Source organism: Varroa destructor, unplaced genomic scaffold (assembly GCF_002443255.2).
Source record: "Varroa destructor unplaced genomic scaffold, Vdes_3.0 BEIS01000004.1, whole genome shotgun sequence".
Lineage (NCBI taxonomy): Eukaryota > Metazoa > Arthropoda > Arachnida > Mesostigmata > Varroidae > Varroa > Varroa destructor.
The window spans coordinates 36,666,397-36,678,991 of record NW_019211457.1 but is presented as its reverse complement, the minus strand read 5'-3'; the positions used below and the strand labels follow the sequence as shown (position 1 = coordinate 36,678,991).

At 40.1% G+C, this 12,595-nt stretch overlaps 1 protein-coding gene across 4 annotated transcripts; it reads right to left on the bottom strand.

Moving 5' to 3' along the window:
- Positions 1-1,105: 1,105 nt before the first annotated feature.
- On the bottom strand, positions 1,106-11,417 carry LOC111249865 (uncharacterized). 4 transcript variants are annotated; one of them, XM_022804302.2, is made up of 7 exons: positions 11,128-11,417; positions 8,139-9,934; positions 6,595-6,975; positions 6,154-6,345; positions 4,445-4,696; positions 2,167-4,091; positions 1,106-1,703 (listed from the first exon to the last, which is right to left on the bottom strand). In XM_022804302.2, the coding sequence occupies exons 2-7, from the start codon at positions 9,929-9,931 to the stop codon at positions 1,642-1,644; spliced, it is 4,605 nt and encodes a 1,534-aa protein (XP_022660037.1). In that variant the 5' UTR covers positions 9,932-9,934; positions 11,128-11,417; the 3' UTR covers positions 1,106-1,641. The 4 variants fall into 4 exon arrangements, with proteins under 4 accessions (XP_022660037.1, XP_022660038.1, XP_022660039.1 ...); XM_022804303.2 differs by having other exon boundaries at positions 11,141-11,417; XM_022804304.2 differs by having other exon boundaries at positions 11,285-11,411.
- Between the last annotated feature and the right edge of the window lie 1,178 nt (positions 11,418-12,595).

Genomic DNA, 12,595 nt, shown 5'->3' with positions numbered 1-12,595 from the left:
GTTTCCTCTATTGCAGCAATTTTTTTTTGTCCTTTGGGTCGCGCCATCTTGTCCCTTCCTCGTTAGTCTTCAACACTCCAGTTCCCGTCATTAAAATATTTGTACCACTCACGTACTGCTTTTGTCCAAAGACTCCTTGCCTAGTATCTTTACGAATCATCGATGGGTTTCCGTAGCGCTATGACCTTCAAGGGACAAAACCTGATCACTGAGCGGTGACTTTCCAGACTAAAATTTCCTCTGAACTCATTTCTTCTAGAGTAAACTAAACAATTTTCACTAATAAGTTTCTGGAAAAAATTTAACAAGAAAAATTCGTCTACTAGAGCCACATTGCTCAAAACTGATTCAATTTCAAAGTCTACCAATTTGCTTATAACAGATCAAGATATTAAGTTTGAAAAAAAACGTGTATGCGATGGCATCATAGATGAACGTGGATATAATCAGTTAAGCTAGAATAAAGTTACCGACTTCCTGCAAGGCCGTTACACAATTAACGATGTTGTCGAGAGAACGTCATACAGACAAAAAAGCTGTCCATTACTCTCTTTACTTTTTCCTATAAAGGAATCCGTTGAATAGACAGTCTGTCACCGATTCCACTGCTGCTACTTAGGATGCTTACACAATAACGCCGCAGTATACACTTCAGAAGTGGCTAACATTCCTTGAAATTGTAATCAGCTTTATATTCCATTAAAACTGTATCCGATTTTTTTCGATTGGCTTAAAATATATCAGAGCCACCTGTTACTGACTTGCGGTCTATTGCACGTTCAGAGACAATTAAGAACTAAGACTAATGAAGTTTTTTTGCTGAAGAAGTCGGGAATCGCTGGTTAGGACACAACGCATCCGTTTGAAGTATAGCATGAGTACTGACTGATTAAGCAGCGCGATGATATGCACATTAGTCAGGCATCTCTACATGCAGCTGCATACAGAGCCTGCTGGTTCTTGCTGAATCTATTGAATAAGGAACCACGACAAATTAAAACAACAACAAAAAATGCACTAGTGTAGATTTTTGACAAACCATTATGAAAAGTTACAACATAGTATAAACTTAACGACGACCATTACAGTTGAAAAACACAAAGGATACCTGCGCTTGCTCAGTACTGCGCAACTGAATATTACTCCAATTTTATTACTCCGAATCTCGGTTTATATATATATATATATATATATATATAACATACATGAGATATCCACTTTGGATTATGATCTGTAAACTAGTGAGAATCCTCCGTTCTCTATTTATTTCAACGCCGTGGTAAATATCCCTTACGTTCTAAGCGCCGTCTGAGAAAGAACGATTGCCTACACTTAGTTGAAGTCCTAAAATCATAAATAATTTCTTCCTATCTACAAGCGCAAATACCACTGATATGTTTACTGGCATTACCTAATGGTAACTGAGAAAAATTAACAGAAGCTATCGAATGTTGTTTTCATTCAATGCAAGATTCCAGCTGTATGTCGATCGTTGAACCACCAATGTCTTTAAAATGTGAAGAAGATAACTACCTTACAATAGAATAAAATAAAAATACGTTTTTTTTTCTTAAATATTTAATTGGTTTCGTTTCAACCAAGATTTTTACAAAATAGTGTTAACTGACGAGAAAAGGATATCTAATATCTTGATCTGCGGTCGACGTCTGGTCGGAAGCCTGCACTGCCAACTCCTCTCCACCCTATGCACAGAATGAAATAACACATGTCAGATTTATGCATCAGGAGAGGATGGGTCTCTTAAAATGAAAGAGTACTATCATAAAATGGTGTGTCGTGACGGGTTGCTTTAGGATGGAGTTTCCCAGTAAAGCATCGGTGTCTTTGAATTCATGCTACAAATTTCATTTGAGATACTTAAACACATGCTGTAGCTTATGACGATAGTTGCTTAACAGGTATGTTTTAATCAATCAACTTGTCATCTAAATAAAAATCAATGACAACTGGGTTTATAGGCTTACAGGTCACTCTGTACCGTATCCATCATTTTATGAATAGCTTTTGGCTAGATAGCTCCTACAACCAAGTTTTGTTTACAACTACGTCAAAGTCACGCATTCCTTCGCAGGAAAATTTGATGTTGTCACATTTGTGTAACTAGTAGGAGACCAGAAAGAAAGTTCAGACTAGAGATGAACTTACTTGAGTTAGAGCCTCTACTTCTGCTGCGTCTTCTGCCAAGAGAACGGCGCGATTGACAGTCTTTTTCTTCATCGTCCGAAAATCGCGAACCATCATCATCCATAATGAATAAAGGTGCTCTCGTGTCTCCAGGTCGGCCTTGAACAGCAAGAGGCTGATACGAGTTAGGTCCCGTCGGAAATGGGTCAATATATTGACTCTGCACGTATTGTGAATGCATTTGTTGAGCTGGTGTATTTGAATCAACCGGAAGACGCTGATGTTGACCCATATAATGTGGTTGCAGTAAATTCTTATGAAGCCCTGCAGCACCGTACGGCTGGGTAACAAAGTTGGATGCCTGTGGTAGTTTTCCAGTTTGTTCAGATACATACGGTATTCCAGCTGGATCTTGCTGGATTCCTGGCACCATATGACAGCCAGCAGAGAATCCGCCCGTATCCTGACCGTATCGATGTACTCCGGCCGCGTAAACCGCCCAATATCGTGATGCAATAACGCGCTGCTCCTCCTGATTTCGACAGTTGCCATAATCGCGTGTAAATTGCTCATATAACGAATTATCTCCTCTGTGCCGCCCAAGCTGAAGTAGTGCCGTTTCAATTGCATTGGTCATTTCATCGAGACTCATAGTTAAGGGTCCAAGAGAGCTAGTGCTACCGGCACTAGGACGCGCTACGGCAGCTTCAGCAGGATGTCCACCTCGCCTATTGAAACGTGGATCTCTATTTGAGATACGACGCTCAACAGCGGACTTATCTCGAGACTCTGGTATATCCCGTATAGATTCCCTTTCAACAACCCCTTTTACTTCCTGTCCATCTGGCACAAACATAGGACGAGGAAGTTCAACGACGGATCGAACAGGACGCTCTGAGGGTTTACGTTGTGGTAGCTTTATAACCATTAAGGGCTCAACAGGAATCTCGCGACATAAAGTATCATGTGGACGGCTTTGATCCGGTTGGTGGTGTGCCATTTGTGCGGGTAAATCACAGATTTTATTGTCAACCGAATTTGGGCCAAGTCGCTGCACCGCTTCGATATACGCGAATCTCTTACGATCGCGCATTAATGCGTGTTCTTGCTTGTCACTACTATAAGCTACTTGCGTGTCGCTGTAATCGCGACTGCCAGATGCGCCGTCATTATGAGCGTAACGGATGAGCGGTGTACGCTCGTCATAGTTTCGTCGTGGGCCATAATGCCGCTCACCGCGGTAATAACTGCTGCTTCTTGCTCGAGGGTCGTCGCGTGGTCTAGACCGACTTCGATGACGACTCTGAGTCCTTAAGTAACGCCCACTTGAGGGGCTACGGTGGGGTGTCCCTTTTGAGCGTGGTGAATGTGACCTCTTCCTCTCGCAAAGTTTGTCATTACTGGAGAGAGGTTCGGTCGGCTCTCGCGAATCGCTTTTAGCATGAAGAGAAATTTTGGCAGGATACTGGCCGTCTGAATCCTGTGGCACGAATTTTTTTAAATTAACTGGATCAGTTCTTGTTCCGTGTGACGACCAACAGGAGCTGTCTTCTTTACGAGATGCTCGACTCCCGCTACTGTCTGTGCTTGTCGGTGAGTTCCATCGAGCTGTTTTGTCTCGCTTTCTTTTGGGCTCATCTGTGATGTCGCCGGCACTTTCTTTATTCTGTGTCCTCCTCCGCAGCAAGCTACCTTGAACCTGCCAGCTCAAAGTATCTGAACTGGATCCCCCAATTACAGCTATAGGTGATCCCAGTTCTTGCGGCACATCCGTAGAATACCTCTTAGGAATTTTAAATATATTTGCTTTCGGACGTTCAGTATTGTTTCTTCTTGTTGTAGTCGGCCGACTGCTCGCGTCTTTTCGTTGTCGCGGTTCCTGAACTTCCTTTTGTGAGATGGCGGAGTTTGCGGAGGTCGTTGCGGCTACGCTTCCAGCAACGTCACTAAAACCAATAAAAATATCAGCACCTATATTGAGGGAACGAGTAAAATGATTGATAGCTGCCACACAGAGATTTGACTCAGTTGAAAGCACTTAACTTAAAAGTTATAAATTATGCGATTAATACCCGAGTTTTCCTGTTAGTAGAAATCCACGGTTACAGGCTGGGTAGGCAAGAAGTACTAACGTCCGAACCAGTTTTCTTTTTTGAATATAAAATTCCTATGCATGCCACTAGTTTTTTCGCATATTTTGCCCTAACCATGATCATATTTCATTGAAATAGAGTAAAACGCATTGCCAAGTATTAGAATTAGCTTACTGATATATATATATATATATATATATTATTACCTTTGACACGCCACTTGTGATTTGGAATTATCAGAACTCTGCAGAATCTTAACGTCGGACTTGGCGACACTCTGGCTATCCTTGCGGGGGTCGCGGACTGTTCCGCTCGATTTAAACATGTCCTTAGAATCTGATTTACTACTGCCGTTATTAATGTCGTTCTCTATAGAAGGCCGCCTCAAAGAAGGAATCATGAGAGGCTCGAACTGATTTTCCTCAACTTTCGAAGCAGTGGGCTCAAGCGCTGGAACGCTGCAGCAAAACAAAATTGATGTATAACGTTACGGCTCTTTGTATCACCTTAATCACCCTGTTTGAAACGATGTCCAATAGCGTCAGTATACCTATATTTCCAACACGATGACTAATAATTCGTTACATTCGAACTGTAATACGTGAGGGACAATATGAATTTTACAACGATAGATTAACGACGACGGGCTATAAGGTTTAAGATGAATGAAATTAAAGTGACGTTGTATCGTCCAGACCAACTTATCTTCTCCATTTTTCCAAGGTAGCGCTTGATTCCGTATTAAGACGCAAGATTCATACTAAGAAAGATCGCAAAACAGAGAAATACTCAGGCTGTCTGCATGACTATAAAAATGTCATGTTAAGAAATGTAATTATAATCGACGATGAGGTAATACAGAAAAGCGACTACGATTCGCAACCTAAGTCCATCGCTTTTTTTGCTTCTCATGAGTGACATCATTTTACGAATCAAGCAAGGGCATTTTGTACGCCCACGATTTCGTAGATTACAGTAGTAGATTCACATAGAGTAAACGCTAGCTACTCTGCACAATTTCACTAAAAAGCTTGGCCCCCAAATAAATAAGACGAAGCCATGCAGTTTAGAAGGGGAAGCACTGATACGTTTCACCTCGTCGGTAAAAACCTGAAATACTCTGTTCATTCGCGGTGCTCGGTTTAGGTTCAACAACATCTAAAGGCTTTTTTTGTTCGGCGGACATTGAAAGGAGAGACGAGAAGACAATGGGCGCGGCTGTCGGTATTGACAAATCGCAAAAGTTATCGGTGGACACCGCCGTCAAATGACTCGATCTGAACCAACTATGACGTACAATATGCACATCAATTGGAAGGAGCTTAACATATCATATCCAACGATAAACGAGCCCTTCTAAAATTGGCATCTGGTTTTAACATTTAAACCCAAAACCGCCTCTGACCGGTGCCTCGTTTTTCATTGGACATATTTCCAAAACATTCTTCCTATATGGAACAGCAACGTATCGTATCTGCAGAAACAGTTACAGAATAAGTTTTAGAGGAGTAAATTCCTTGGTCTTTATGCCACCAGCAATGCTTGAGAACTTAAGGTTGGAACCGCACCGATCGATCTAGTTCCCCAGATTTGCGGTTCGCAAGAAGTCTAGTCTAGTCTGCAAGAAGCAAGATGTGAGAGCTGCATTGGTAAACATTGTAATAAATATTGTATGTAATATTGGTTCTATAGATATGATTTCATGCAATGCGGTTGAATCAGATCGCTAGTTGTACAAAATGAAGTCGAAGTTCTAGCAATGTTGGTAGAATATTTTTATTTTCCTCAATGCATTATGTACATTTACTCAAGCCGTGCAAAATAGCTAACTGATACGGTGCACAATGTGAATAGTGACTACACCAAATTTATTAGCTTAGAACGGTAAAGGATGTAAATAATATAATTTTTTTACCTTTGTGACTTAACTTCTTCTTGAGACTGGTTTTTAACTTGAGAGTTTGCGTCTGCGACACTTGTCTCAAGAGACGGTTTGACCGGCACCTTAAAAACAGCACCAGTCAACTCTGCGTGTTGTTGTGCCTTGTCAGTTGGAGGCATATCGAGGCCGCCTGGCAAGACTTCATCAGTAGTAGGCCTTGGGGTGCTAAAAATGGAAATCGGAGTTAATATGTTAGTGGTCTTTATTGGCTTTCATGAACACAATACAGTAATTGCTATAATTATATTATTTCTGTTCATTTTTTTAGTAAGCGCATGAGTTTGACACGCAGTTTGCGTGCCAAATCTCAACCGTCTTTACCCTCTCATGCACGGCAAACCGTAGTTGTTCTATAAAACAGATTTTAACCAGACTGCTTTGAGAAATGATACCATCCCTTCCTGTTGAGCTTACACGTTTGTCAACGATGAAGAAACACCATCCGCATTCGAATGCAATTCTTCACTGTCTTCCTTTTTCTGTACCTCTATAGATCCTTTCTGTAAAGTTTTAGAATCTGCAACGATGTCTTCGTTATTAGAAGACTCTTGTTCGACGGACATTTTAGCCACTCTGGGTCTACTGCGACTCCTTGTGGTTGGTGCCGTAGACTTCAGATGAATTTGGCTGTCGGCTTCGAGTGGTATCTTTGGTTTGGACCGGGCGCGGAAGCGACTTCGGGTTCTTCGTCGAACAACTTCATTATCTGTGTTTTCATTCGAATGTGGAGAAACAAAAGTGCCACCTTCATTGCTTTTAGGTTGCACTGCTGCAATCATGGCAGATTTTCTCTTACTGAAATCACAAAAACGACCATAAATATTATCTACATTTGTAATATGATTATAAGTTCGATGAGTGCGATATTAAACAACGATAGATCCCTTAATTATAATAACTAAATTAGTAATCCCCTAAAACAACAAATACTACATTATATACATCGCGCTACAAATATATTTAAATAAAAAAAAGTTGTGTTAATATTGAATACGTTTAACCAAGTTATCCGAGCAGATTGTTATTGATTTTTCTACGAAATATAATTCTACATCGGTGCATTTTTGTTAAATTTTTGTAAAATATTACGTTATGTATTGGTATATATAGTGGTTGCAAGCAGCAGGTATGCGTTTGGAATCAGTGCACCGTACGATAAGAACGGTCGGAAAGCTTTCAAGCTTAATTTTTAGTGCGTTCTATTTAGCCGTTCGGTCCGAAAATTGGCATACCGCTTTTTTAATCGTTTTGCTATTGTTATACTGCTATTATTTCGACTGAGTTGACCTGCGCGATGCGAGTTGCATACGCGACAGGGCTTTTTTCACAATTTATCCGTAAAAGTGCGGTTGGGACAGTAAAGAGTGAGCAAGTGAGTCGTGTTACCACTATCGGTGGCTAAGAAAGCAGTGATTAAAGTACAAACAACTTCCAACATTGAGACTTCGAAAAACTTGGCCCAATCCATAGATGAGATATTATTTCACGCTCGACGCGTAGCCCAGCACTTGTTCCATTGGAGTGAACCTATTCAGGGCAACGCAAAGAGAGGTTTGGAGCAAGCGACTTAAAATGCAAATGCAGATATCCAAAAATGGGCAAATGAAATCCTTATTAGCTGAGAGACCCGCCGATTGTTAAAACGTTAGAAGAAGGTATTTTATAAGAAGCAAAATATATTAAATTTTTTCCAAAAATGAGACCGCAAGGAAAAATAAAATCCCTTTTACACCATCAAGTGTTCAAATAATGAGTTTAAAAAAATGAGTCGCAGTAAGAACATGTTTACAAAGGATATAGGTAACATTTTCGTAGGCCAAGCTATTACCGCATCATTCGATTAAAAAAAAAATGATGTATCCCATCAACGTGTCATCGAGCCGTGGAATCACAGAATAAACACGATAAACAAATAAACATTTCCAAAAGTCAGACTGATTATTATGTTTTGGACTCACGTTTTCTCCTTAGATGGTTCCTCCGTTTGCTGAGGGATTACTGCCTCATTGTCGACCGGTTCTATAGCTGTGGAACACAAATTTTTCATAAGAGAAGATTTTGACGGCTTGTTTGTTTTTGGTTCGACGTCTGGTTCGTTTTCCTTTCGTAAAGTTTGAACTGAAGATGTCTGACTACAATTTTGCATACGCTGCACAACTTTCACTTTGTCCGGTATCCGTGGCACATCAAGTGATTCAGTGGTTTTACTTTGGTTAGAATTTTGATTCGTTCCGTCTGAGGTCTTCATTAAAAGATTGCTGCGTCCCCGGCTTCGACTTCGCCCCCTCTTTTGCTGAGATAGTTTTGCGTTTGATTTCTGCAATGCAAGCTGGTTATCCTGCTCATCTGAGTCGTCTGCATCTGGCTGAGATTTATTTATGCGTCTGATCCCAGTAGATTTTCGCGCATTTAGTTTGGATTTTCGCGCCTCCGGCGATATTGATCTGTTCTTATCCTCGGAGGAAACTGGAGTCTCCGATTTATCCCTTCTCGTTGGGTGCTCAGGCTTGATTAAAGCATCACCCGCTTCTTCTTGTGCCGCTAGCAGCGCTTGTAACTCACGCGAGATTCTCTTATCAGTTTCGCGTTTCGCCAGTCGCGGAGTTGTTTCTGATAGAGAAACGCTGGGACTTATCCGCTCAATAACAACCTGAGGGGCTAAGTCTTTCGTCTCCAACTGAGACTCGATTATATTGCCCTTTGAAGCAGCAGGAACTGAATCAACTACAATTGTTGTCTTTTGTAGAGAAGGGGCAGGTGTTTTTTGTTCAGTAAAAATAGGTGTCTTTGGTGGAAGTGGACCAAGACCATCCTCAGCGATCCTTCTTGATCCCCTTGTCCTGCCGGTGACTCCTGACTCAAGGAGTTTTAGTACACCTTCGTCCGTGTAAAGAACCTCAAGCTCCTTCAGTCTAGGAGCATGTCCTTGTGGAGAAGATTTAGATATTTTACGAACTGTACTGGTACTTACTGGCGTTTTTACCACGCGCTTTTCTTTCTTCAAAATTTTTCCCTTACGAAAAATATTAGCAGTACCTTGTGGTTCTGCTGCAGTTTGTGTCACTTTTCCAGAGGCGTTTATATCATCAATATTATCAGGTGCAACACTACAAACTTCAGTAAGGACCATTGTAGGTTCTTGAAAGATGGATGCCGGCGGTTTATGTAAAGGAGCGTCTATAAACGCCGCGATCTGTTCCTCAGTCGTTTCCATATCCCGTTCCAATCCTACATTCAAAGCCAGGCAAACGTTCTCAACCATACTTACAACACACTCAAAGAGTTGTCGGTCATAGGTGGCAGGCACGGAGACCGGTCCTTTAGTGCACTCCTCTAGATGTCTGTCTAAATCCATCAGAGGGACAAAAACCTCGCATCCTTCTGAAAGATTAGGACACTCGACCATTAGCTCGTTCAGCTGGCGGTCTTCGAGACGATATCGAAAGGGGTTACCGCAATCCCAGGTTCCCCCTCGTCCACATGGGCACGGCCGCTCCATGAGAAACGTATAACGACCCACACATCGATCACAGAGGATGTTTCCACACCGCATCAGGTTCGCTCGCTGAGGTAAACATTCACAAATTGCACAAAACACTCTTGGATTAACGCCAGCAACAAGAACCACCTGTATCTCTCGACCATCCTCAAACCAAACCCGTGCCGGTCCACCACCTTTGTATTCCCCGTCAGCGTCGTCGTAATCTGGTAAATAGCCGTTCATTCTCCGTTCTGTCTGTATCACGCCCATATGCTGTAAATGACAACCAAAGGCTTTTAGAAGCATGTTAGATTCCGACAATATTGATCGACGGCGTTATAGTATATCACGATCAACGGGCTAACACATTTCCACAATAGAACCTCGACTTTTAAGTCCTATCGTGTTTTTTCCCCTTTTTGATTGAGGGTGCACTTGGTTCGCAACATGTGGCTGCAATTTTTTCTACATCGTGAGGATCTTTTGCGTTAATCAGTTTTACGAATAAATAATTTTGCCGTGAGATAGAATGGAAGCGACGAAGTGCAATAGTGTGTTCAAAGAAAGCTTTGATTTTCGTTAACTTATAGCTTCCTTTATGATATTACAGTGGTTTAATTTTCTGCCTAAGCGAATCGTCGCTTCTTTATTTGTCTTAAATATTAAATTTAATTATCTGTTAAATAAATATATAAAGAAAACTAGTGGTACCTTGATACCTTGATAAGATCATTATCAGATCCCTATATTCAATCAGTGAGATGAGAAGTTAAAAGTTCCATGAACACCTTTGGATTGTATCGAGGTTATTTCGATATTATTTTTACTAATGGCTATATATTTATGTCTAGTCCGGGAATTCTCTCTCTCTCTCTCTCTATATATATATATATATATATATACTCAAAATAGAATTATCGTAAGTTCTATTTTGAGCAGCACAAAAATTAGAATACGCTAAGGTCATTAGAAGATATTTAGTTTTTTGTTAGAGCCATTTTTGATAGCATCGAAGTACTTTGACCTATGTTCCTGAACGAAAAACCTCACGAACTTTACTTTTAAATCACAATAGAAAACAACAGAAAATCCGTCTCGCTGTTTTCGTGAAATGTTTAATGCAATATTAAACAACTCACAGATCTTTCATTACTATTATCACGGACCGTCATAGCCTTTGTCAAAAATGTCTATTAATTGTCCGGTAGCTACTGGTCCTTTCGTGGCATTTAACAGTTCCCTAATGGGGACAGAGCCTTATCACTGCGTAAATCCATTATGTGATGATCAAATGCATTTTTATTCAAATTGTATATTCACTTCGATAAGGATTCGGTACTTCAAAAAAAAGCAAGACGATAAGGAAAACTAGCACAAAGCATTCATAATTGTTCCGTCGTAGCCGTTACAAGAAAACTCCAACTAGTTTCTTAATACAGAATAATGTATACTACGTTCTCACGGACATATTAGACTTGCCGACGTTTATAGCGGCCCACTTCGTCGCCGCCCCACTGGGCAGATCTTGCTGACACAAGTGATATCCCACTTATGCTCTGGCGCCTCTTTCAATCATGACAAACTACAAATAGAATAACTACGATGAATTTAGCTGCAGCTTACGACGATTGTAGATATTCCTTAATCACTTAACTTGGATAAATAATTAACAATATTATTAATTTCAGCCAAAACATTATTTGTTTGCAAAATATGAGAACACGAATGGCAAGCACATCGATGCATTCGCCTTTCGCGCTCGTGAAAAACAAAAACAATCATCAATGACCCCAGCACCTGGAGATCTTTAAGACTCGGCGGTAAAAGAGAAGTTAATACAAGTGCGCATGCTTGCGGTTTTACATGAAGTTTTCTAAAAAAGTAATTTTTCTTTTCCGACATATGTAATTGTTACTTTTCAGAAGTAATGTAGATATTATAAGGAAGTATTTTAATGGGCTTTTCCATTATACATCTAATTGTGCTCAAAACTGACTAAAGAAATTGAAATTCGCTTATAGAAGAAAATTGGAAAGATGTGAGGTATACGAGCTCTCAGCTAGACCTTAAATTGTTTCCATGCCTCGAGTTCTTATCATTAATACGTGTAAGGGATGTTACCATAATGGAAAAGATAGTTTCCACGTTTAAAAAAGTATTAACTAGCTGTTCTATCTTTAAGCTTTAACTTTGGCGTAGTCAAACTTATATTGAAGCACTTTGCCTGAACTAAATTCCCTTAGAATCAGCAACTGTACTTGGCATCACCTATACTAAAACTTGTTAAAACTTCATATTTGGAAAAGGTGTGAAGGTAAAACTTTCATATATCCAAAATTCCTCATCAAAAAAACGAGGAATGAAGTGCTAAATATGATAGTAGATTTTTGGTAAAACTTAGTGCTAACTTTAAAGTTATATATATAACTTATATATATTTAGCCTTTCCATTCTCTTCTATCGCAATTGTTTCCCGTTTAACTTTTTCTTTTCTACACAAGGATAATTTGAATATGCAAACCTCTATCAATGTACCACAGTGATGCAGTATTTGTTATATAGTGTATATCTTCGTCGTGAATTTGTCGTGAATTATATGCCATTGACCGGGCAATTCTGTGACTCCTATCTTTCTCTTCTAGAAATTCAGCCGTTCAAGCTATCGCCGACAGCTATGTATAATAGTTTCACAAACGGTTCAGCTTGCTTAAGAATACTTCGATTAATTTTGTAACTTTAGGTAGTTAGGAACAATATTAAAACGAATACAAATGTATCTAAGCCAGGTATGAGTCATGGTAAAGATTTCCATTGCTTTAAGAGCAACGCATTGGGGTTTTTCACAGTAAAAAATCTGTTTTGAGACTCTGCCTGCCTATATAAAGGCCAACATTCTACTCAATGGATAAACTTTTGAAATAAAGAAAACACATT